General features: G+C 43.8%; 1 protein-coding gene across 1 annotated transcript; it reads left to right on the top strand.

Annotated features, from left to right (window-relative positions):
• The first annotated feature begins 705 nt into the window (after positions 1–705).
• Positions 706–18,534, top strand: ACTA2 (actin alpha 2, smooth muscle). Its single transcript, XM_079728576.1, has 9 exons — positions 706–736; positions 4,904–5,058; positions 6,452–6,580; positions 9,616–9,726; positions 11,769–11,853; positions 12,231–12,392; positions 14,080–14,271; positions 15,439–15,620; positions 18,246–18,534. Exons 2-9 carry the CDS (start codon positions 4,930–4,932, stop codon positions 18,387–18,389), a joined length of 1,134 nt encoding a protein of 377 aa, XP_079584702.1. The 5' UTR covers positions 706–736; positions 4,904–4,929; the 3' UTR covers positions 18,390–18,534.
• Positions 18,535–22,981: the final 4,447 nt, after the last annotated feature.

The following is a 22,981-nucleotide window of genomic DNA, read 5'->3' as shown; positions in this document are numbered from 1 at the left end:
CTGCTACATCGCTCAGGACAAATTAGCGGACACAGATAATGAACCAGGGGACCAAAATGGTCAAGGTCGTGCTGACTTCCAAGAGCCGCTGTGAAAACACGGGCCTTCAAACCTGTCTCCACTTCAATTCCTACTTCCATCACCACCACCCCCGCCCCAGACTTGATTCATAAACCCAGCACTGACGACCACAAAGTTCTCACTCCCTCTCTAAACATATGGACCATTGCAGCGTCACTTTCTTCATTGCAGACCCCGTTTTTAGGGGAATTTTTAAAAGTTCCTGCTCCTCAGAGGCTGCTTCTTTCTGTTCTCGGTTCATGAGGAAATGACCCGAAACGCTAGCAAGACAGCCGGCTGGCATCTCCTGAGGAATGTGCGAACCGTGCCTGCATCTGCCCCATGAGGCTCACTCAGTATCTCTGGGCATTTCAGCAATTGTTCTGAAGGCTTGGGGTGTTTATCTCCCACAGGCAGCTGAGCTGCCTGCCTTTTCATGAGCAGAGCAGTGGAATGCGGTGGAAGAGACCCAGACCTCGGGCCACCCAGATTAGAGAGTTTTGTGCTGAGGTCCCTATATGGTTGTGTTAGACTGAACGGAGGGCTGAAGTCTGTCTTTGTTCCTTGTTTGGGAAGCAAGTGGGAGGGGAGCAGACCAAGGGGCTATATAACCCTTCAGCGTTCAGCTTCCCCGAACACCAGCCAGAGGAGAGAAGCCCAGCCGAGCACTTTCAGGGTAAGTGGCACCGGCCCAGGGATGTGACTTAGATTCCAGCGGCTCTGACATTCCCCAGCATAATCAGATGTCATCTCTGGGGATTTGGCCAGGCTCACACACTCTGAAATTTTTGAATAAAGATTGTACTACTAACACGATTGTAGCTTTTAGCTCTAATTATCTAACCTTAAAATCCAAGCTAAGACGCAGCCTGGTGTGGGAAAGGGTGGGGAGAGCAAGATGGAATGAAATCTGTGTGTGTCACCTGCAACATCTGTTTATACTAAACCAACAGCCTGGGTCTTGCAGTGCATTTCAGAGACGCAGTCAAGCTGTCTGCAGTAAGTTACATGATGATTTATATTTAGGCACTGGAAACTCCAGTATCTGCTTGTGGTTCAGATTTAGTGTGGGGATTTTTCAGTGGACTGTACTTTTGGTGCAGCTACGGTGTCTGTAAGTGGATTTTAGAACTGAACCGAGGTCAGTTGCCTAGCCTTTGATATTGGCTCTTTGTGTATTTGCATCTGGGTTCCTCTGGCTCTCATTGGTAGTGTTTTCTGTGGGAAAGTCTCTTGAGTGTAACTGTGAGCTTACACTTCAAGATATATGTGTCTCAGTGAAGTAAGTCAGAAAGAGAAAGACAAATACCATATGCTAACACATATATATGGAATCTAAGGGAAAAAAAAAAGGTCATGAAGAACCTAGGGGTAAGACGGGAATAAAGACACAGACCTACTAGAGAATGGACTTGAGGACACGGGGAGGGGGAAGGGTAAGCTGGGACAAAGTGAGAGAGTGGCATGGACATATATACACTACCAAACGTACAATAGGTAGCTAGTGGGAAGTAGCCGCATAGCACAGGGAGATCAGCTCGGTGCTTTGTGACCACCTAGAGGGGTGGGATAGGGAGGGTGGGAGGGAGGGAGACGCAAGAGGGAAGAGATATGGGAACATATGTAGATGTATAACTGATTCACTTTGTTATAAAGCAGAAACTAACACACCATTGTAAAGCAATTATACTCCAATAAAGATGTTAAAAAAAAAAGATATATGCGTCTCGGTTGGTTGGTCGTCTGCAGCAGAGCGCAGCAGGCGCCCCGCTGAATCTTTGTGAATAAAGAGAGAGGGAGCCGAGTGTGCGTCTGACAGCTGTTTGCGTCTCAGCCTGTGCGATGTCTGGTTTGCATTTCTCAGCCGGGCGGGACCTGGGAGCCAGCCCTGCCACCACAGGCTGCTCTTTGCTGTAAATCAGGGGTTGGCAGCTTCAGCCCGGACTGGAGTTTTCACACTGAGATTTTCCTTCCATTTTGTGATTCATGACTAAATATGGTTTGTGTTTCAAGACTGTCGAGCTGGGACCTGGAGCGTTCCCCTCCCACTAACTACTCATTTTTGGCACAAGATGCACTGAAGTCGGTTAGAGCAAACCCCCTGACCCGGGTGCTGTTCCAAAAGCAGACATTCAAGTGTGTTTTACCTAATTAGGAAATGCTTTGCTCCAAACCCAGCTGCTCATCAGGTTAGGTAAGAGTTGCAAACCACTGAGCTGGGTCCTTTCTGGGGACACAGATTTCTCTAACGGCAGTGCTCCTTTTAGAGATTTTAAAATTCTTCCTGGACATTTTCTTTCTTTCTTTCTTTCTTTTTGCCAAATAAAAACACATTTACCAAATTTTGAGATTTTTTTATTTTCTGCACGCTTGCTGATGCTGAGCGTTAAGCCTACTTTATCTGCAGTGCATCTTAACACTCCCCCAAACCCTTCCTGCCCAAGGAAAGGGTTACGAAGGACATGTGTATTCATAGTGACCACACCATCACATTTTTAGAGCCTCCTAATTCCAAGTATTTTATCCTGTTTTCAGCCCTTACTTCTGTTTTGGCAAGTCTGCTTAGCACATCCAGAGAGGCTGCTGACCCAGTGCTGACAGCCTCTGACACATGCCTCAGACTCCGACTGCTTCTTCTGCCTTCTCTCTCTTACATTTCTCAACTCTCTTTTTTGCTTCTTAATCTTCTAGGAAGGAAGCCAAATCACATGACTGCCAAACATAATTCAGCGTCTGGAAAGGGAAGGGAAGGGTGGGAAAAGAAAGAGTCGGCCATTGATAAACCTCATTTTCCATTCTTACAAGTAGAATCCACAAGGTGAAGGTTTCTGTGGTAGGCCTAGAGGGAGTGTGGAGAGGAAGCAAAGACTAGAAGTAAACAGATCTGGATAATGATAATAATCACATAATGATGCTAATATTTTAAAAATAATATTTATTGAGAATTCATAATGTATATGCCACCATAAATTATTTTAAATGCCTTTTAGAAAATCTACTCCCCATAAGAACTCTATGTGCTACATACAGATTTTACTGTTGTTTCATAGATAAAGAAACTGATTTAGAGATGTTACATAACTTACTAAGTCACATAGCTTCTAAGCGGTGAAGGCCACACTCAAATCCAGAGTGAGACTCCAGAATCCAAGCCCATAATCATCATGTGCTGTAATTTTTATTGTCCTAACTCTACCAGTTTTGGGATCTTGGACAAATCATTCCAACCTGAGTCTTGACTTCCTGGTTTGTCAGTTGGCGATAATAGTACATGTCTTGGATTTTAAGATATGTCCTCTCAGTTGAGGTTCATGCTCTTTGCAAAGCGTTACATTGCATGAGACACTGCCATGGAAGGTCTAGGCATTTGGAAAGACAGAGCATTGGTTTCATGGGAATGGTCTGGCACAACTCACAGTGTAATAGCTTTTTTTTCTTTTCTTAGGTCCCAGAAATTTCCTTAAAAGAGTTGCCTTTTATATCTAGGCCTGGGGGTGCAATGAGTTCACCAACTTAGAAGAATCTTCCTGAACCTGAAATCCTATCATCTCAAAGTCAGGCAGAGAACTCTGAGTGTCCTTCTCTTTAAAAACTATTTTCACCTAATTCTGCTTAGAAAATGGAAGGGGTCTAGATTGAAAGCTGAAGGGTAGCCAAGGGGACCTGATCTCTTGTTCAACTTTGCCTGTAAGGCCCTGTGTGCCCTTGAGCAAATCACTTCCCCTGATTTTTCTCATTTGAGAAACGAGGGAATTAAATGAAAATGTTCTCTAATAAGCCTTCAATTTCCCAGATCTTTACGTTGTTACTTTTGCTCCAGCCTTCCAAATTTTGCCGTAGGATCCAAGCTTAACAATGGGATATTTAAAATATTGTTTTCTTACTAAAAGAATACACGCTCAATTTATTTAGAAAATATTACAGAACTCAGGGATGATCATTTAAAATACCTAGAAAACCCACCACTTCAAAAATAACCCCCATCAACATCATGGTAAATATGGTTAATCTTTTTCTAGTGCATAAAAATACATTTTTAATGGGATCATACAATGTTACTTTCTCTAACCTAGTATTACATAAGAATATACCTGTAACTTATCCTTTTATTTATCTTTTTTAATGGCAACAAAGCATTCTACTGCATGATGTCTAAAGTTTTGGATTCACCTTGGCTTGTTGGACTTACAGGGTAGCAGTGGTTTTTATTAATGGAATAACTGTGGTCCCTAAAATTTAAAGCACCTTCTTAAAAAGTTTTGATTGGTTCTAATGTTTTTCCAAGGGTAAAATTTAAAGTCCTCAGGATCCAAAAGAGAATTTTCTTTTAAACATTTTACATTAAATGTCGCAATATTTCCAAATTTTCACATGCTGCCCATTCCTCAAAATCTACGTTTTTGAAAAAAATTTGAAGTTATAACATATCTAGAAAAATGTGAAGATGGTTGGATACAGACAGCAAATTCCAGATACTTCTTTAACAAATGACTTGTCCCTGTGAATATCTGATCTCATGGTCTGATATTCCATATGTGCTCTGCAGTAGTTCATTCATTCACTTACTTAGTCAGTCTTTAAAGTGCCTGTGAGCACATGTGACGTGCCAGCCACGGTGCTAGAGACCTGTTGTATGAACGTGGAAATCAGAGTTTTAGTTATAAAAAGTTTTCAGTCTAATGAAAATACTTTGAGATAAATGCTGTGTTAGATAAGAATCAGCAGAGGGCGCTCTAGGAGTACACAGGAGGGGTCTCAACCCAGCCTGGAAGGTGGGAGTGGTCAGGTTAAGTGCCATGACTGTTGGATAACAGTGGGGTGGCTTCCTCCCTGTTCCCTGCAGGACCCTGTGTCGTAGCTCCAGCCAAGATGTGTGAAGAAGAGGACAGCACCGCCCTGGTGTGTGACAATGGCTCTGGGCTCTGTAAGGCTGGCTTTGCTGGGGACGATGCTCCCAGGGCTGTTTTCCCGTCCATTGTGGGACGTCCCAGACATCAGGTGAGGAAAATTTTCTCTGGAACAGAGAAAAACAAAGCTATAGATTTGGTCCCTCTATGTCTCTGGTACCCGCTGTGGGTATTCATAGATTGTCTGTTGCTCTCTGCCCGGGAATTATGTAACCGTGTTAAAAATGTACCTCTGATGATTGACGTCTAGAAATAAGTGCCAATTTAATACACAATGTTGATAGATTATCTATTGGGTGTCTATCAGATACAAAGACTGACTCTTTTTCATAAATCCTTTTTGTCTAAATGTAATCATTGTCATCAGCATCAGAAATATTTATGAGTTTATGGGTTATCTGATGTATTCCATAGCTACTCTTTGGAAAGAAACTAAAATAAAAGCCCAGGTCACTCACTCTCACGGAACCTAATGTTAGATGAAAATCAGCATTGTTACCAAATGTAATTTTACGTCTGTTAGCTGTCAACAAAATACATGTGGACAGCCACATGGTAATTTTACATAGCATTATGTAGAAACAAAATGTTGATGGCAGCCACGGGGTAAAAACTGAGAGTTTCATCTCAGAAATTCTCCTTCACAGCAGAAATGTATTTTGCACATTGAGCCTAACTGATTGATACTTAAGCTTTCAATTTGGCATAGATTCACAAGAACAAATAATAGAAGCCTCTCCCCATGAATGAACTCTGTCCCTTTGTTGAACTTTTGGGATGGAGATATCTTGCATAAATCAATACTTATGGAACTATAGTAGCCACGACTGTTTTGCAATTTTAATTTTAAGTCACTCCAGTGCAATTTTAAATTTTAGTAATGAGAATTCTCTCTTTTTTAAAGCTTCACCTTAATGATTAAAAAATACATCCCACTACTTTAGGCAGATGTCAGTGTTGATAGGTATGAATTTATCTATGAGAAATCAAGCACAGAGTGATCATTTGTAGAAATAATGTTTTTGCTTATAATGGTTAGATATACTCTTGGGTAGGTGACAACTTCAAAAGTACAGTTTAAAGGATTAAAAGAGGCAAAATGCCATGTAACTAATATGTAAAAATTTACATATCCATTCAACAAATAATGACTGAGTGCCGAATACGTGCCAAGCAATTTGTCATAGTGGCGAACAAGACAGATACAATCTTTGCCCTAAGAGAGCTCATCAAGTGATGTAGAAGATAAATGACACAAAGTTGCCTTACCCTCAGGGTTCTCTGCTATTTGAGAGAACTATTCAGGCCTGTTTCCAATCAACTAAGGCTGTTTCTTAAGAACTTAGTGACAGTAGGATTCAACATATCATTGTTGGTACCGGAAGGAACTTTCGATTGCAATGATTTAACCATTTGTGTTCGGACTGTAATCAGTTCACAAGTTCTGAGAGAGGCTGGCTCCTGACGTGTTGAACCTTTTTTAGGGGGTGATGGTGGGAATGGGACAAAAAGACAGCTACGTGGGTGATGAAGCACAAAGCAAAAGAGGAATCCTGACCCTGAAGTACCCGATAGAACACGGCATCATCACCAACTGGGATGACATGGAAAAGGTACCGGGAGATTCATGCATGATTCCTGGGGTTCCTGTTTCCAAACATCTTGCTACTGCTGGGGAAAAGAACTGGCTCACTTTGCCCAATTGTACTTTTACTTGTTGATGTTCTTTCTAGATTATTACTAACTGGAAAAAAAATCCTGAACTGTTTCTTTAAATTAAAAAAAAAAAATCCTTTGCCTAACAGGGGTTATAAACCAATTAGAGTGAGCTAGCTCTGCAGATGAGAACAGTAGTCCTTAGACAATGGTGGGAATTAATAGTCTATTGCTCAGTCCACTGGCTTGCCCTCCGAGGACAAGCATTATATGAGTAGCAGCCAGGAGAACAAAGGGTTGCCTTCACCCACCCATTCTTGAAAGTTTTTCATTAACTCACCCTGAACATTAAAAAAATATATATATTTATTTGTTTTCACTATAGAAAACTATACATTCATACATTCCTGAATGTTCCTCAACATATTGAAGCCCAAGCGCATGACAAAAATTTTTAAATAAATATTTTTAAAAGTATCTCCCTGTGTTGCATTAAGTGAAGTCTTTATCTCCCAGACCCATATAGAAGAGCTAATGGGGAGAAGAGTTAAATCCTAGGATTTTGATGTTTGTTATTAGGCATTATGGAAACACAAGTGATCAGAGAAAAAGCAGAAGAAATAATGAGAATGTGACTTAAATTTTTTAAATGCAGCAAAAATATTAGAACCAGAACATCTGGACTTTTATATATCTGTCAGCTCCACACACACTCTCTCTCTCTCTCTCTCTCTCTCTCTCTCTCTCTCTCTCTCTCTCTCCCACTAGTGTAAAAGAAAATAGTGTTGTAGGATTTATCAGTAATAATGCTGAAACTTCTGCTTCTCTACAAAAATTGTGTTTCATTATGTTTACTGAGTCTAAGATTCTGGATTTGGTTAAGACTGCAGTTTTCACTGTGAAGAAGATATTCATAGTAGGAAAATACTCTTTTAAGAGTTTCTCCATGGAGTTGGCAGCGTCTCAGAGGAATGCACTTGGAGAAAGATCCTTGGAACAAATAAAGCATTCCATAATTTTTAAAATTTAAATTCAAAGGGTCTTCGAGAGAGAGAGAGTGAGAGAAGAATAAGAGAGAGAGAGAGGGATTGGTTGGTTTTTAGATGATGCTTCAGAGTATCCATAGTATATAATACGATTGGTAGAATTTCTTTTCTTCACTTTTTTTTTTTTTTTTGGTGTGTGATTTCTTGAACACTGTGTTGCTTTTACTCCATCAAAGGAATAGAACTTTCAGGAGTCTCATTTCCTTTCTAGAAACAACAAATTCAAAACCAAAGTAACTGCAATAAGATAAAGACTCTTTAAAGTCGATCTAGCTTTTATTAATGTATGAGCTTTCCCTAGCAGTTCTTGTTTTATTTTGTTTTAATTCTGAATGAATTTAATATTTCTGGTGCTAGTGGAGAATTTTCAGTCTTTTAAAAATAACTAGTTAACTGAAACTTTTTCACAATGGTTTGTTCTTTATGGCATCCAGGGATTAAAGAGGATGCTCACAGGGAACTCTACTTAATATTCTGTAATAACCTATATGGGAAAAGAATCTGAAAAAGTATGGATATATGTATATGTATAACTGAATCACCTTGCTGTACACCTGAAACTAACACAACATTGTAAAACAACTATACTCCAACATAAAATAAAAATTAAATTAACAAAAGAAACAGCTCAGGGCTTCCCTGGTGGCGCAGTGGTTGAGAGTCCACCTGCCGATGCAGGGGACACGGGTTCGTGCCCCGGTCCGGGAAGATCCCACATGCCGCGGAGCGGCTGGGCCCGTGAGCCATGGCCGCTGGGCCTGCGCGTCCGGAGCCTGTGCTCCACAACGGGAGAGGCCACAACAGTGAGAGACCCGTGTACTGCAAAAAACAAAACAAACAAACAAACAACAACAACAAAAAAACAAAGAAACAGCTCAAAAATAAAGAGGATGCTCAACCATGAAGCAAACACAAGTATGTACAAAGTACATCACACAGACATGCTAGAAATAGACACTGGCTTTTTCTGGAAACACCTGAAGGCCAAATGTCTGCCCATGAACGAAAGGTCCAGAGTGTGCTGACCAAGGCAGGCTTCTCTCAGCCCTGGGGAGCAAAGAGGGGAATGGAGGGCAGGAAAATTTCCCTCAAATATTAAAAGGGGCAATTAGGCAATTAGGTCAGCTTCATTCATCCTTTCATATATTCATTCATTTGTCCTTTTACTTGCTACTCTAAGTCATTTGCCTATGAATATTAACTACAGTGGAAATAGGGGGTAAAGAAGATATAGTTGAATAATAGTAACATTTACTCTGGGCTAGGCACTGGGCTAAATAGCAACTCTAGGGTTCCCTGACTTAAGTCTCACAAAGACATACAAATTATTATTTTTTATTTATTTATTTATTTATTTATTTATTTATTTTTGCGGTACGCGGGCCTCTCGCTGTTGTGGCCTCTCCCGTTGCGGAGCACAGGCTCCGAACTCGCAGGCTCAGCGGCCATGGCTCACGGGCCCAGCTGCTCCGCGGCATGTGGGATCTTCCCGGACCAGGGCACGAACCCGTGTCCCCTGCATCGGCAGGCGGACTCTCAACCACTGTGCCACCAGGGAAGCCCACAAATTATTTTTATATTACCCATGGACAGATTGTGGCTGAGAAGGGTTAAAATTTGCCTAAGCTCACATAACCAAGAAGTGGTTAAGCCAGGATTTGAACCCAGGTTTGATGCCAGAGCCTGTACCCTTAACCACTACTCCATCCTGCCTCATAGTCCGGGGTTTGCGTTTTTGCTCATTCACCTACTAGCTGTGAGTCCTCAGTAAGTTATTTACAGTCCTTGAGTTTCAGTCTCTGCATCTGTAAAAATGGGGACACATAATGAGTACTTCTAGCATTTTATTTGGACCTGGTTTCATTAGCCCATTCTGATCCCTTTTTGAGGACTGCAGTGTCCCTACAGCATCACATCATTGTGCTTTTCCTTGGTCCCCCTGCTAGATCTGGCACCACTCTTTCTACAATGAGCTTCGTGTTGCCCCTGAAGAACATCCAACCCTGCTCACCGAGGCACCCCTGAACCCCAAAGCCAACCGGGAGAAAATGACCCAGGTAAATATGCACTCCAGGGCCCAGCACTTTGGTGTCTGGGGAAAGTCCTGTGTTAAAGGGGCTGTGCAGGACAGCAGCGAGAAGGCCCATCCAACAGTCCAGTCACAGGCTGATAACTTTCCAGGATTCCAAAGGCCAGGAGCATCCTGATGGCACTGACATCCTTACTGCAGGAGTGGCCCCTTGATTCCAAGAGCAACAGGAAAATTCCAAGATTTAAGTGAAAAGGTGACATGTTTAGGTTAAAACCTTCTAAGGAGAAGTCATTTCAAAGTGCAGGATAACATAAAATGGGGAATTTTGGTTCTGGAGTCCGACAGATCCCGGTTTGAAAACTCGATCTGTCACTTAATCAGCTATGTGACTTTAAAGAATCCACTTAATTTCTCAGAGCCTCAGTTTCCTTGACCATATGTTGGGAATAATATTAGTACTATTATTTTTCAAAGGATTGATGTGAAGATTAATGAGGTAAATGCTAAATGTGTTTCATGGTACCTGGTCTGATAACCTTCAACAAATAGTTATTATTGTCATTATTGTCACTTGTCTGAAGCTCAAAGGTTTTGGATCAGGAGACCATCCATTCCACCAGCCAGCCAGACAAGACTTCCAGTTTGGATGAGCTGCTAAATAAATATGCCTAGTGTCAATTTCATGCTTGCTATGGTTAGGCACTGGGCTAAGCATTTTATACGCATTGTCTCTTTAAATCTTAACAATGTAAAGCAGGAGCTATTCGTATGCTGATAATATAAATGAAGAAATCGAGGCTCAAGTACATTAGGTGATTGTCCCAAGGTCACACAGCTAGAAGTGGCAGAGCTTGGACTTGGCCCATGATCTTTTGACCTCAGAGAATAATAAATGTAAATACTGCAGGGTCTTTTTCTCGGAAGAGTTCTAGGCGCTACACCAACACACTAGCAGCTGTTCTCTACAGGGGAACATCTGTGTGCCTGGGAAGTGCTCATGTAGCAAGAGATGTTGTTTCTTATGGGGGCTATGTTTCCTGTGAATGGTAAAATATATAGTTGGGAATTATGGCCGTCTAGCAAATGATGCTAGATATTCACTCTGGTGAATAGACCAGGGAGGGTTTTGCAGATGGAGAAATGGTGGTCTGTGGGCATCTCTGCGGGCACAGATTTCTAATGCTTGACCGGGAGGGACTCTGGTTCTAATCGTGTCCTTAGACTGCATGAGCTGCCACATTGACATTCATACTTGGTTCTCTGTTACCAGCAGGCGGTTCTTTTCTTCCAGGAATCAGGGCTCCTTCACTGCAGCCAGAGTGGCCTCAGATTCTAGGGCTGGCATTGACCCAGCAACTACATAAAAAAGTGGAACAGATTAAATGAACCTCAGAGCACAGAACAGGGCTCATTTCAACCAGTCTGAGCTTCAGGTTTAAAGGGTCTCCTTCGGGAATTCCCTGGCAGTCCAGTGGTTAGGACTCTTGAGCTTTCATCACTGCAGAGGGCCTGGGTTCAATCCCTGGTCAGGGAACTAAGATCTGCAAGCCGCGCAGCCAAAAAAAAAAAAAAAAAAAAAAAAAAAAAAAGGGCTCTTTCATACACCAGAGAAGTATAGTGCTGTCTTTTGTTTCTTCTGGCTTTGATAACAGTATTAAGTCCTGGACTGTTCACACTGGAGGACCCTGAGAACGCTTCTCATCCAAACTCCTCCTCCATTTGTAATCAAGAGACCTGGAATGAAGTCCACATTATTCAGCTGTTAGTTTGGTGAATTCTCCCAGGTCATGTTCAAGTCAGGGCCAGGGCCAGAAGCTAGAGCCTCCTTATACCTGGCTGGTCATATATCCCCCTCTCCATGCCATCAGGCCTCTGGTATAATGGTTTCTTCATTTACACCTTCATTTCTCCTTGACTAGTAATCAAGGCTTCCCTGGCCCTCCTTTACCTTAGTTTCCTCTACCCAGAACGACGTGGGCCCCCTGCATTCCTCAACAAGATGCTGTCTTGTGCATTCTTGGTAAGACTGGCAGCATCACTAACTCAGCTCTTTGAATTGCTTTGCAGATCATGTTTGAGACTTTCAATGTCCCAGCCATGTATGTGGCTATTCAGGCAGTGCTGTCCCTCTACGCCTCTGGACGTACAACTGGTAGGTGGTTGGGAGGGGGTGAGAGCCTCAGTTGAATACACCATCAGTTACAGGATTTAATGGTTCATAAACATGCGGGTTGTGATGGATTGGGGTTTAGTTCAAATTGACAGGGTTAATTCCAGCCCTCAGAGGTCTTCTTCTCACCTTTAAAATTAAGCCCTTTAACTTGTATTTCCAGGAGGACTTCTCCTATTGTTTCCCTCTTCCTGTTCTTTTCTTTTTTTTCTTCTTTAACCAGCCCTGCCCCCACTTCTCCTATCAAATGCCTTCCTTCCTTTCAAATAAGAGGCTTAGAAATTCCCCTTCTACTAGACCAGAAAGTGATCACATACCAGCTGCCCTGGTGACTTTTATTGTGTACAACTGTCCCCCAGGCATTGTGCTGGACTCTGGAGACGGTGTTACCCACAATGTGCCCATCTATGAGGGCTATGCCCTGCCCCACGCCATCATGCGTCTGGACCTGGCTGGCCGGGATCTCACCGACTACCTCATGAAGATCCTGACCGAGCGAGGCTATTCCTTCGTGACCACAGGTGAGGCCTGCGGGAGATAAAGGGAGGGGGTGTAAGGGCGGGGTGTTCTTCGCGGACTTGGTGATTATCCAAGGAAACAATGGGAGGCAGCCTTGCAGGTATCAAGGCCTGATTCTAATGCCCAGGGCAAAGCAATGCATATTTTGCTATGTGAAATTGCCAAACGATTACACTATTTCTTCAAGAAGAACAGTGATAACCATCTGGTATTATGAGCTCGTCAGAGTTGCACTATTTGAACATTTTTTAATCCCTTGCATTCACACATAGAGACTGAAGGTGGTATGGTGTGGTGATGGGCAGTCTTTGGAGATATCTCAGTAGGACTTGGGTCCCAATTCTGCTACTCACTAGCTGTGTGACCTCGGACTAGATGCCCAAGTTCACTAAGCCATAGCCTCTTCATCTGTAAAATGGGAGTAATCATAGACCCTTTCTCACAGGATGCTGTGAGTAGAAAATGAGATCCTGCACGTCGAATTCCTGGCCCTGAGGAAGCACGCAGCACTTGTTAGTGGCTATAAATATCAACCCGCAGGCAGCGACACATTTGTCTTCAGATTATAAACTGGTGTTCTGCTGCCCAGAGGCAGAGACTACACTAGAGATGTCGGGACGTCCTCAGTGCCCTTGACCCTGGCTGCCCGCCCTCCCTTGGCCAGTTTGGTCTTGTCCAAATGGTTAGGTTTCTGGACAGCCCTGAGGCTTATTCTGGACTCCAAGTTTGAGCCCTGAAGATGTTAAAATCTCCTTTTGGAGTAGGCCGTTGAGTGAATTCTGTTCCTTCTCTACTCCCTATGAAGAATTCCAAGATGCTTCCAGAAGGTTCCCAGGGGCCCAGATGGAACCAATAGCTTAGAACTTCAGAGGGCAGGAGTCTGAAAGCGGTCTGCCTGCCCACTTCTTCCATTCACCACTGGGGCCTTCTTAATTGGGACTTGTCCTGAGCCAGGGCCTGCCTCTTTCTGGAAGGTGATGAATTTTCCAAGGGTTTGAGCTAGAACCTACCTGGCCCAGATGACACGGGTCTCTGGAGCTTTTTGAAACTGTAGGGGCCTCTAAGGGGCGGCTTCGGCACGTGTCGTCCTGGTCAACTGAAAATTCAATATAACAAACTGTTATAAAGCACTTATAATGGAGATTCATTAGTTAATCGTGCAAAAAAGTTAATGTACAAAGGATTTCCTGCTCTTTGCCTGTTTCTAGCCAGCTCATTTTCATCCTGTCCTGAACTTTCCAGACAATATTTGCTAAGAACCTTCTGTGTGGGGAACTCTGCTGGGAACAGAAGCGGTTCCGTAGTGGACTTATAATTTAATTGCCCTGATGGATTTGGGGGTGCAGAATGTAATGTCGAACTTATACACCTTGTGGATGGAGCCTGTATTGTAGGAGAGCCTGCAGTAGGGCAGGTGGATTTTTTTTTTTTTTTTTTTTTTTTTTGCGGTACGCGGGCCTCTCACTGCTGTGACCTCTCCTGTTGCGGAGCACAGGCTCCGGACGCGCAGGCTCAGCGGCCATGGCTCACGGGCCCAGCCACTCCGCGGCATGTGGGATCTTCCCGGACCGGGGCACGAACCCATGTCCCCTGCATCGGCAGGCAGACTCTCAACCACTCGCCACCAGGGAGGCCCGGGCAGGTGGATTTTTACCGCCTGTGCAAACCTTGTTTGTATCTCGCTGACAGCTGAGCGTGAGATTGTCCGGGACATCAAGGAGAAACTGTGCTATGTAGCCCTGGACTTTGAAAACGAGATGGCCACTGCTGCGTCCTCCTCCTCCCTCGAGAAGAGCTATGAGCTGCCTGACGGGCAGGTGATCACCATCGGGAACGAGCGGTTCCGCTGCCCAGAGACCCTGTTCCAGCCCTCGTTCATCGGTAGGCAGCACGCCCTGCCCCTGCTTCTGGGGAGACCACCCTCTCCACCTGCACCCAGCCGACCCTCAGCCCCCAGCACCCTTCTGCGTGTGGGGACATGTGACAGGGGCCACAAAACCAAGTGCATTTCTAAACCAGGTCAAAGGAAAGAAGGTCACATTTTTAAGAGTTAAGGAGGCCAGAAAAGGAGTTTTCTTTTTAAGAAAACATTGTCTATGTTGTAGTCAAGCCCAAAGCATTCTTGCTGTGTGGTTTACAGTGAAAGAATCAGATACTCTCTGTGCTTAGGACACAGTGGAGCCACCGGACGGATGGATGGGAAGGATAGGTTGAATGCTGAGTCTGGGAATAATAGGGGGAGAGAAAAGTGGAAATGCCCAATCTTACATTAGCACTGACCTTGGGAGACGGGTTAGCGTAGTTGTTTACAGAGGGCAGGCTCTGGGAGGGGTGAGCCTGGGTTTGAGTCTTAATTCTCTATTCATGACCTTGGACGCTGAAGTCTCAGGGTCCTCATCTGTAAAATGAGGATTATCATAGTACCTATTTCATAGGCTGGCTGTGAGGATTACACGAGCTTTGGGGGGGGGGGGCACTTAGCCCAGGACTTGGCCAAAATGAGCATTCAATGCTTATTAGATATTGGCTGTAAGTAATCACTAGCATTATTAGTATTACATCACAAAACTGCAAAGATTGAAGAAAAGCGAGTCTTTGTCCAAATAAAATGAAGCTTTTTTTTTTTTTGGATGATTCAGCATCATAAAGCTTTGAGGAGTAAGAACAAGGCAGCAGCCAAAGAGAGACTTGGGAAAGTTCTCAGCAACAGCTGCAACATTGGCTCAGAATGGAACCTTCTGCTGGCAATCTGAAGACTTTGCTTCTTATTTGAATCATTTATAGTAGTGAGTCTATTAAAAATCAGGGATATGATGTTGTAGCCTCCCACCCTCCCATAGATGCTGAGGCAGGGCTTCCTCCCTAGACAAGAGGTAGGAGGACACGGGGCATTCGAGGACCTTTCGGTCCTGAGATGGCTGGTTCCCAGAGCATCATGCCTGCCTAACTTTGGTCCAGTGTAAGATCATCCAGTTGCTCGCATCGTCTTCCACGTCAACCTGGCCTTTATTCACCACCCAAGGACCATGGCCTGTGTCTCTTTTCCAGGGATGGAGTCTGCTGGCATCCATGAAACCACCTACAACAGCATAATGAAATGCGATATTGACATCAGGAAGGACCTCTATGCTAACAACGTCCTGTCCGGGGGCACCACCATGTACCCTGGCATTGCCGACCGCATGCAGAAGGAGATCACGGCCCTGGCGCCCAGCACCATGAAGATCAAGGTACAGTTCAGTGACGGACCCATGTATGCTGCTGGCAATGCCAGCCCTACAACCAGAGGTGAAGGACTCTTCAGAGGCTACATCTTGGTCACATGCACTCATGGGTTTTAGAGCTAGGCAGTGGTTAAAAGTCCACAAGTCCCATACTATAAATGATATAGGTCAGTTCAGTTCATAAAGAAGTTGAATTATCTTGTACAAAATTTAATCTGTACTTATCCTTGTCAATCATCTACTTTCAGCAGCTGCAGTGAAGGTCAATAGAGCCCCCCATGTGTCCCTATCTCACTAAAATACACATTTTGTTGTTTTTCCTCATCACAAAAATAGTGCATGTCATGTATAGAGTGTTACAAATATTACAGATGAGCCAGACTTATTTCTGAAGAGGTGTAACCCTGTAGATTCAATAGTGTATACTCTTCTTCCAGTACTAAATGTGACTCCATCTCAGTGGCCAGGAATTAGAATTTTATCTTCATCTCTCTGTCTGACATACCCTTTGATACAAGTGCTCAAAAGTGCAGCATGGCCCCAGGATGACCAAGCTCAGTGCTTGAGCCATCAGAACCCCTACACTGTGTGAGTTTTGAGTCACAGTCAAAGAAACTCAGATTAAAAGGCCATCATTCTTTGGAGGCAAACTTACATGTGGCTGATGACTTCTCAAAGGCTGTTATCACTCTGAAATCAGGAGGCCAGGCTGGGACCTTCTGATCCACGCCCCAGGGAGCAGGAGAAGGGGCCCTCTGGGGGCAGTTCACACACACGAGAAGTATCCAGACAAGTTCTCTGTGATTTGCACTCTTTTTTTTTTTTTTTTTTTTTTTGCGGTACGTGGACCTCTCACTGCTGTGGCCTCTCCCGTTGCGGAGCACAGGCTCCGGACGCACAGGCTCAGCGGCCATGGCTCATGGGCCCAGCCTCTCCGCAGCATGTGGGATCCTCCCGGACCAGGGCACGAACCCGTGTCCCCTGCATCGGCAGGCGGAGTCTCAACCGCTGCAACACCAGGGAAGCCCCTTGAACTCCTTTTTTGAAAGGGTCTGCAGCTAACCTAACAGGGAGGGCTAGACTGAAGCATGCTGTCTCTCCACATTAGAGGTTCGGAATTCTGCGGGTTAAGAGGAGAGAGACTGTTTTCTGAGGATTTGTGATTCTTGGATGCCCCTCCGATTGGCACTTACCTCCTCATCTTCCCACCCTGGAGGGAGGGACATGAAACCAGCTGCTCGGGTTGCTGACAAAGCCAACCTAGGTTGGGGGTATATGACACACACCCAGCTAGAGTTAGGTAGTTTCTAATTCTTCAAACTTGGAGTGTTGAATAGAAATGAATGTAGAGCTTTGAGCTCCAGTGTGATGAGAGCAAACCATTAAAAACCTGGCACAGTAAGATGGTGACCTTAGGGGAAACTGACACTGAATGGGGGTGGGGGGTGGTCTATAGGAACTCTCTGTACTGTCTTTACCACTTTTCTGTAAAACTAAAATTATACGAAAATGAAAAGTTATTTCTAAAACAAAACAAAAAAATACCTGGGAGAGGTCCAGGTTTGCATACTGGGTCTGATAGGTACCAACCGGTGTGATCAAGGTCAATTACTTAAACCTCTCTCAGTCTCTGTTTCCTCATTTGGAATATGGGAGTAATTCAGTACTTACTCTTCAAAGTGGTTATAAGGATTAAATGAGATAGTACATGTAAAATGCTTAGCACAGTGCTCGGCACATGGTAAGTGCTCGGTAAATATCAGCTACTTGTATTGCAAATAAATGTTCAACCAGAGCTCAAGGCATAAACAGAAATTAAACCCTTTCACCACCGTTTCAGAAATACCTTATCTGTTGGCCCAAGTGTCCATATTCATTTCTACCCAAGTATCCAAGTCTGATGTGGAATTTGGAATTACTCAACTATACCTATTTGTAGAGTTGCTGTAGGGAGACATACCCTCGGCCTGATTCACTGCTCTCTGAGCCTAAACCATCCATTGATTTAAGAAACGTCAACATGTCCTTACATGCCAGGCCTATGCAGTGGGTAGGGCCAGCCAATGCAGCCTAACCCAGACCTATCCCAGGGGAATGTTCATCCCAGTGGGGGATGCTTGGGCGCCTCTGTGTTAAACAGTGCATCTCAGTGTACTTAATCAGGTCTATAGTAAGTTCCTGTGTGGTAAGTTCTGGCACAATCAAAACTTCTCCTCGAAGTTGCTGGTGTTTGTGTCCACAGAGCATATGTGTCGTGTTGAGTTCTGAAGAACAGCTTATGGAAGTCAGGAACATTGTCAGGGCTTAAATGGAGGCCATGCAGGATTTGGGGCCAACTTTCAGTTTGCCCAATAGTAGACTGAATGCAGCAGGTGTGTCATAGATGCTTTGGAATAGATTGTGTAAAAGGAAGCTGGGAAACCAAATGTGCTCATTGAAGAATCTCTAAATCCACAACTTATTCACACCCCATGGGTTAGGGTTCAGGTTCGGGTTCAGCATCTAACAGCCAAGATTGTCCCTGTTGTCCATGAAGCTTCAGCAGGGGTCACCAAATTCGGACCATGCTGGAATGCCCAGGCCCCGTTTTCTAGTGCATTAATGGCCTTTCTTCCTCATCCTGACCAACAGATCATTGCCCCTCCCGAGCGCAAATACTCTGTCTGGATTGGCGGCTCCATCCTGGCCTCTCTGTCCACCTTCCAGCAGATGTGGATCAGCAAACAGGAGTATGACGAGGCCGGGCCATCCATCGTCCACCGCAAATGCTTCTAGAACACTTCCCTGCTCTCTGTCTCTAGCACACACTGTGAATGTTTTGTGGAATAATGCCTTCTATTCTTTTCCAAATCATTCCTAGCCAAAGCTCTGACTTGTTACCTATGTGTTTTTTAATAAATCTTAAATATGTTACCTGTAACCTGTCGCCTTGGCCTCTGATCAGCACCAGGCTGATCACGTTATTTCTGTTAGGCTGACCTCACCCATTACAGAGTGGCTCCCTCTAGTGGTATGGCCGAGGACATGACAACCAGGATGTGTAAGTTTCCCCGGAAAGGGTAGAATCACATTAACACGGGAAGTGCCAACCAATGCCGTAAGTGGGAAGAAATTGAAAACACACAGGAGATAAACATAAACATGGGTTCAAATGTATCAACAGGATAATCCACACTGACTCACAACTTGCTGAGTCATTATATAACTTTGCTCTCTATAACTTCCTGACTGGTAGCCTAGTGGGTGAAAATAAAACAACAACTCTGTGTGCGTGTGTATGTGTGTGCTTGTACACACACATACATACATATACATGCACATATATATGACTTTTTATATATAACATATTAAACTTAATTAAAACAAAGTATGACTTAAGTTTACCAGGGGAAACATAGATTTTTAAAAAACAGAAACAGTGCTCTAAAATCTCACTACACATCTAAATCATGTTTCCCTTCTCCTAATCAATATCTGTCTCTGAAAATGATACTACAGTTACTTTCACACCAGAAGGGACGGGAAAAATAACAATACTTTCCAAGGACCACTGGTGTCAATCATCACCACTAAGGGATTCACACATACCTTCACTCATTTGTTCTTCAGAACTCTTTGGGGAAAATATTATTATCATGCCCCTTTTATTTTAACATTAATTTTTTATTGAAGTATAGTTGATTTACAATGCTGTGTTAGTCTCATGTGTACAGAAAAGTGATTCAGTTATACACACATATATATTTATTCTTTTGCAGATTCTTTTCCCTTATAGGTTATTACAAAATACTGAGTAGAGTTCCCAGTGCTATACAGTAGGTCCTTGTGGGTTATCTTTTTTTTTTTTTTCCGGCCGCACCACACGGCATGCAGTATCTTAGTTCCCCGACCAGGGATGGAACCTGTGGCCCCTGCAGTGGAAGTGTGAAATCTTAACCACTGGACCACCAGAGAAGTCCCGGTTATCTATTTTTTTATATAACAGTGTGTATATGTTAATCCCAAACATTTTATAGAGGAAGAAACAGAAGTTTTCCCTTAATATCATTATATAGGAGAGCTGCCAACTTCTCTTTTACCCAACTGGCCCAGGAGGTACAAAGATGTATAAAAATACTTTCTCTGCCCTAAAGCGTCTTTGTCTCAAAGCACTTTTCTGCCCAGGCTGTTTAGCATCCTCGCAGCTCCCCAGCTGTGTGCCACTTGTCTTCCTGGGTATAAACATCTGAGTGCGGTCAGCAGCCACTGTCTGTCCTTGGGAGTTAGGAGGTGGATCTCCGTCCATGGAAGCATCTCACTGCAGAGACCTCAGAGTCAAAGATTTAATGCCTGTTTGGTCCAGAAACCAAGCTTCCCCTGGTCTCCTCTGCCTGTAGCTTCAGCCAATTAAGATTAATACTACAAATAATAAGAGATGGCATGTTCTGAGTAACTGTCATGACCAGATCCTGCCAAGCCTTTTATATTAGGACCTCATTTTATCCTACAACAGCCCTATGGATTGGATATTCTCACGGCCTTTTTACGGATGGAGCAACCGAGGCTACGAGTGGTTAAGGAACATACCCAATGTTATACTACTGGCAGAGGTGGGACTTGGGCTTGGTTCCAAATCCATACTCTTAGCCTTTAAGCCAGCATTTCTCAAAGAGCAGGTCACAGAGGTCAACCTCATCAGGAGCTCATTTTAAATGGACAGATTTCTGGGAAACCCAAAGCCTGTCAAACTAGGAGGTCTGAAGCTGTGGCTGGGAACTTGAGCTTTATTCAGATTTCTCTGGTGATTCTTCTGCATATCAAAATTTGAGAACCGGGGCTTCCCTGCTGGCGCAGTGGTTTAGAATCTGCCTACTAATGCAGGGGACACGGGTTCGAGCCCTGGTCTGGGAGGATCCCACATGCTGCTGAGCAACTAGGCCCATGAGCCACAACTACTGAGCCTGCGCGTCTGGAGCCTGTGCTCTGCAACAAGAGAGGCCGCGATAGTGAGAGGCCCACGCACCGCGATGAAGAGTGGCCCCCACTTGCCACAACTAGAGAAAGCCCTCGCACAGAAACGAAGACCCAACAGAGAAAAAATAAATAAATTAATTAATAAACTCCTACCCCCAACATCTTAAAAAACTTTTTTTTTTGAGACCACTGTTAACGTGCTATGATTGAAATTTTCCAGTTGCAAATTTATGCTTACCAGGCAAGGCACTCCATACCCACTAAATTGAAACTTAAGGATTAGTGTACAAATACTTGGAAACAGGTTACTTTCATAATTGAGGCAAAGATCAAGCATTCCCGTTGTAGTCACTGCAGGGTTTAGGTAAAGCGAACCAAGTTGACTGTAGTGTTGTACTTCACATTCACCACCAGAGGGCGCGAGCTCTCCGGTAAAGAAAAGGACGTTTAGAACAGTCTCATCTGGAAACTGGCGTGGCCCGAGGCAAAAATCAGGAAAACCTGAACCACCCACCGAATAGGCATTAGTGAAATGTTCTTTCCGTGTGAGCACCCAGCCGCAGTGCCTAAGCACCTTCTCCCAGTTATAGGTCAGAAACTCCTCCCCTTCATGCCACAGATGCCCATGACTTGGAGGACCGGACAGGTGGCAGCATCTCTTGATGAGCCTCACATGAATCTCCAGAGGAGGTAAACCCAGCAACAGACAGGTTTGGCTGCTTCATGAGTCCTCTTCTCTCCCCTAACAATAGCAAACCAAACTCTATCTAACACTTCTCCTATGACCACCAATTTTCCCAGAACGGGCCCATACAGCCCCTGAAGATGACATGAGTTTTTAATAACATTGAACCACATCATGCAACCTTTGCTGCGAGCATATGAGCAAAAGGAAGCAGTATTTTTTAAAAACGAATAATTCTCCGTTGTCTGTGCGGCATCATTTGTGTCGTCAGACCGAGCTTGAGTATTTTTAGCAGGATTTCAAACAAAGAACAGCCTGGAAAAGAATTTGCAGTTCCCGCAAGGGAGGGGGCTGTCTGGGCCAACACACTCACTGACTGCAACTAAGCTTATTCAAAAAGATCGGACAAAAAAAAAGAGAGAAGGAGATGGGACAGCTGGGGACGTGGTTCTTCTGCATCAGAGTATGAAAACCAGATGTTTAAGTAATGTTTATTCCTGGGAAAACCACGTCAATTCAGGTAGTGTTGGAAGGGCACATACTAGAGATACAAAAAACAAGGTTCTGTCTGTATGGGACTTACAATCTGTGGGGAAAATGGACATTAAACAAGTAGCTAGGGTGCATTGTGAGGATTACAAAAGTGGAAATATACGGGCTATGAGCTCTTATGACCTCAGGGGAGGCCTCCCTGAGGAAGTAATGCTTAAGCAGAGGTTTACAGAGTAAGAGATTACTAGGAAAAAAAGTGGGGGTAGTGAGAGAGTTGAGGCTGGACAAGAGGAAGTAGGGCTTATAGGGAATGTGTTCCAGGCAGAGGCCCAGAGATGGGAGAGGATGCTGCATGTGCAGAAAAGAGAACACAAAGAATTGAACCCACACATAGACTTTAGAAGTACGACTATACTTGACTATAATCTTCCAAAGTAGAGTTCATAACATTTTCTCTGTGAAGTGTCTGTCTTGAAATCAGACACCGATTACAAGCTATTAAGGCAACGCTGAGTGAGAACTTCGTTATCTCTGATTCACTTGCCATTCCCGAGCATTTTCTCTTACAGGTTAAATCAATTCTTCATCTCAATTTCAGAAATGTATCTGGGAAACGAACACCCTAAAACCACCATCTCTCACTCTAATTTGTTCCTGATGGCTCCAGCTATTCCAGACTGTTCTTTATGTGGCAACTTCATGCCCCTTAAAGATGGAAAGGAATATAAATGATTACCATTTGCCTGATTGGTTTTGTAACATGGTATCTTCAAGGAAAACAGATGATGACACAGGCTCCTCCTTGATAGAGGTAAAACAAGACAACACTAAACTAAACTATTTGTCTCCATTTGGTTTTAGAATGTCTTTTGGTCTAGCTAATGCCCAAGACATTGACTTCAAACAAATTAAGTAAAGCCGGTCTGCGGTCTACAGTATTCTAATTCTACCCTCTCTCCCCCAGGGTCCTTCTCCATTTTCCTGTTTTCTCTCCCTCATCCTCTGCATCTCCCCAGACTAACTAAACTAATGTTTTTGTCAGCTGCCCCCAAGAAAAATATATTCTTGCCTCGTGAAAATCCAAGATGCTAGAAAAGGAAACAAGTTTCTTAAAAAAACAGAGAAGAGTTCTTTGCATATTGGTGTCTTCACAATAAATAACAAGCTAATGTCTTCTAAGAATAAGGAGCTGAAAGTTTACCTTTCTTCCTTTATCTCTGCCAAATACATGACATTT

Source organism: Hyperoodon ampullatus (assembly GCF_949752795.1).
Source record: "Hyperoodon ampullatus genome assembly, chromosome: 1".
NCBI classification, from domain to species: domain Eukaryota; kingdom Metazoa; phylum Chordata; class Mammalia; order Artiodactyla; family Ziphiidae; genus Hyperoodon; species Hyperoodon ampullatus.
This window is presented reverse-complemented; position numbering and strand designations above follow the sequence as displayed.

Coding starts and splice junctions, on each gene's coding strand:
- ACTA2 (XM_079728576.1), top strand. CDS start 4,930: ATGTGTGAAGAAGAGGACAGCACCGCCCTGGTGTGTGACAATGGCTCT. Junction 11,854..12,230: donor CGCCTCTGGACGTACAACTG/GTAGGTGGTTGG, acceptor ACTGTCCCCCAG/GCATTGTGCTGGACTCTGGA. Junction 14,272..15,438: donor GTTCCAGCCCTCGTTCATCG/GTAGGCAGCACG, acceptor TCTCTTTTCCAG/GGATGGAGTCTGCTGGCATC.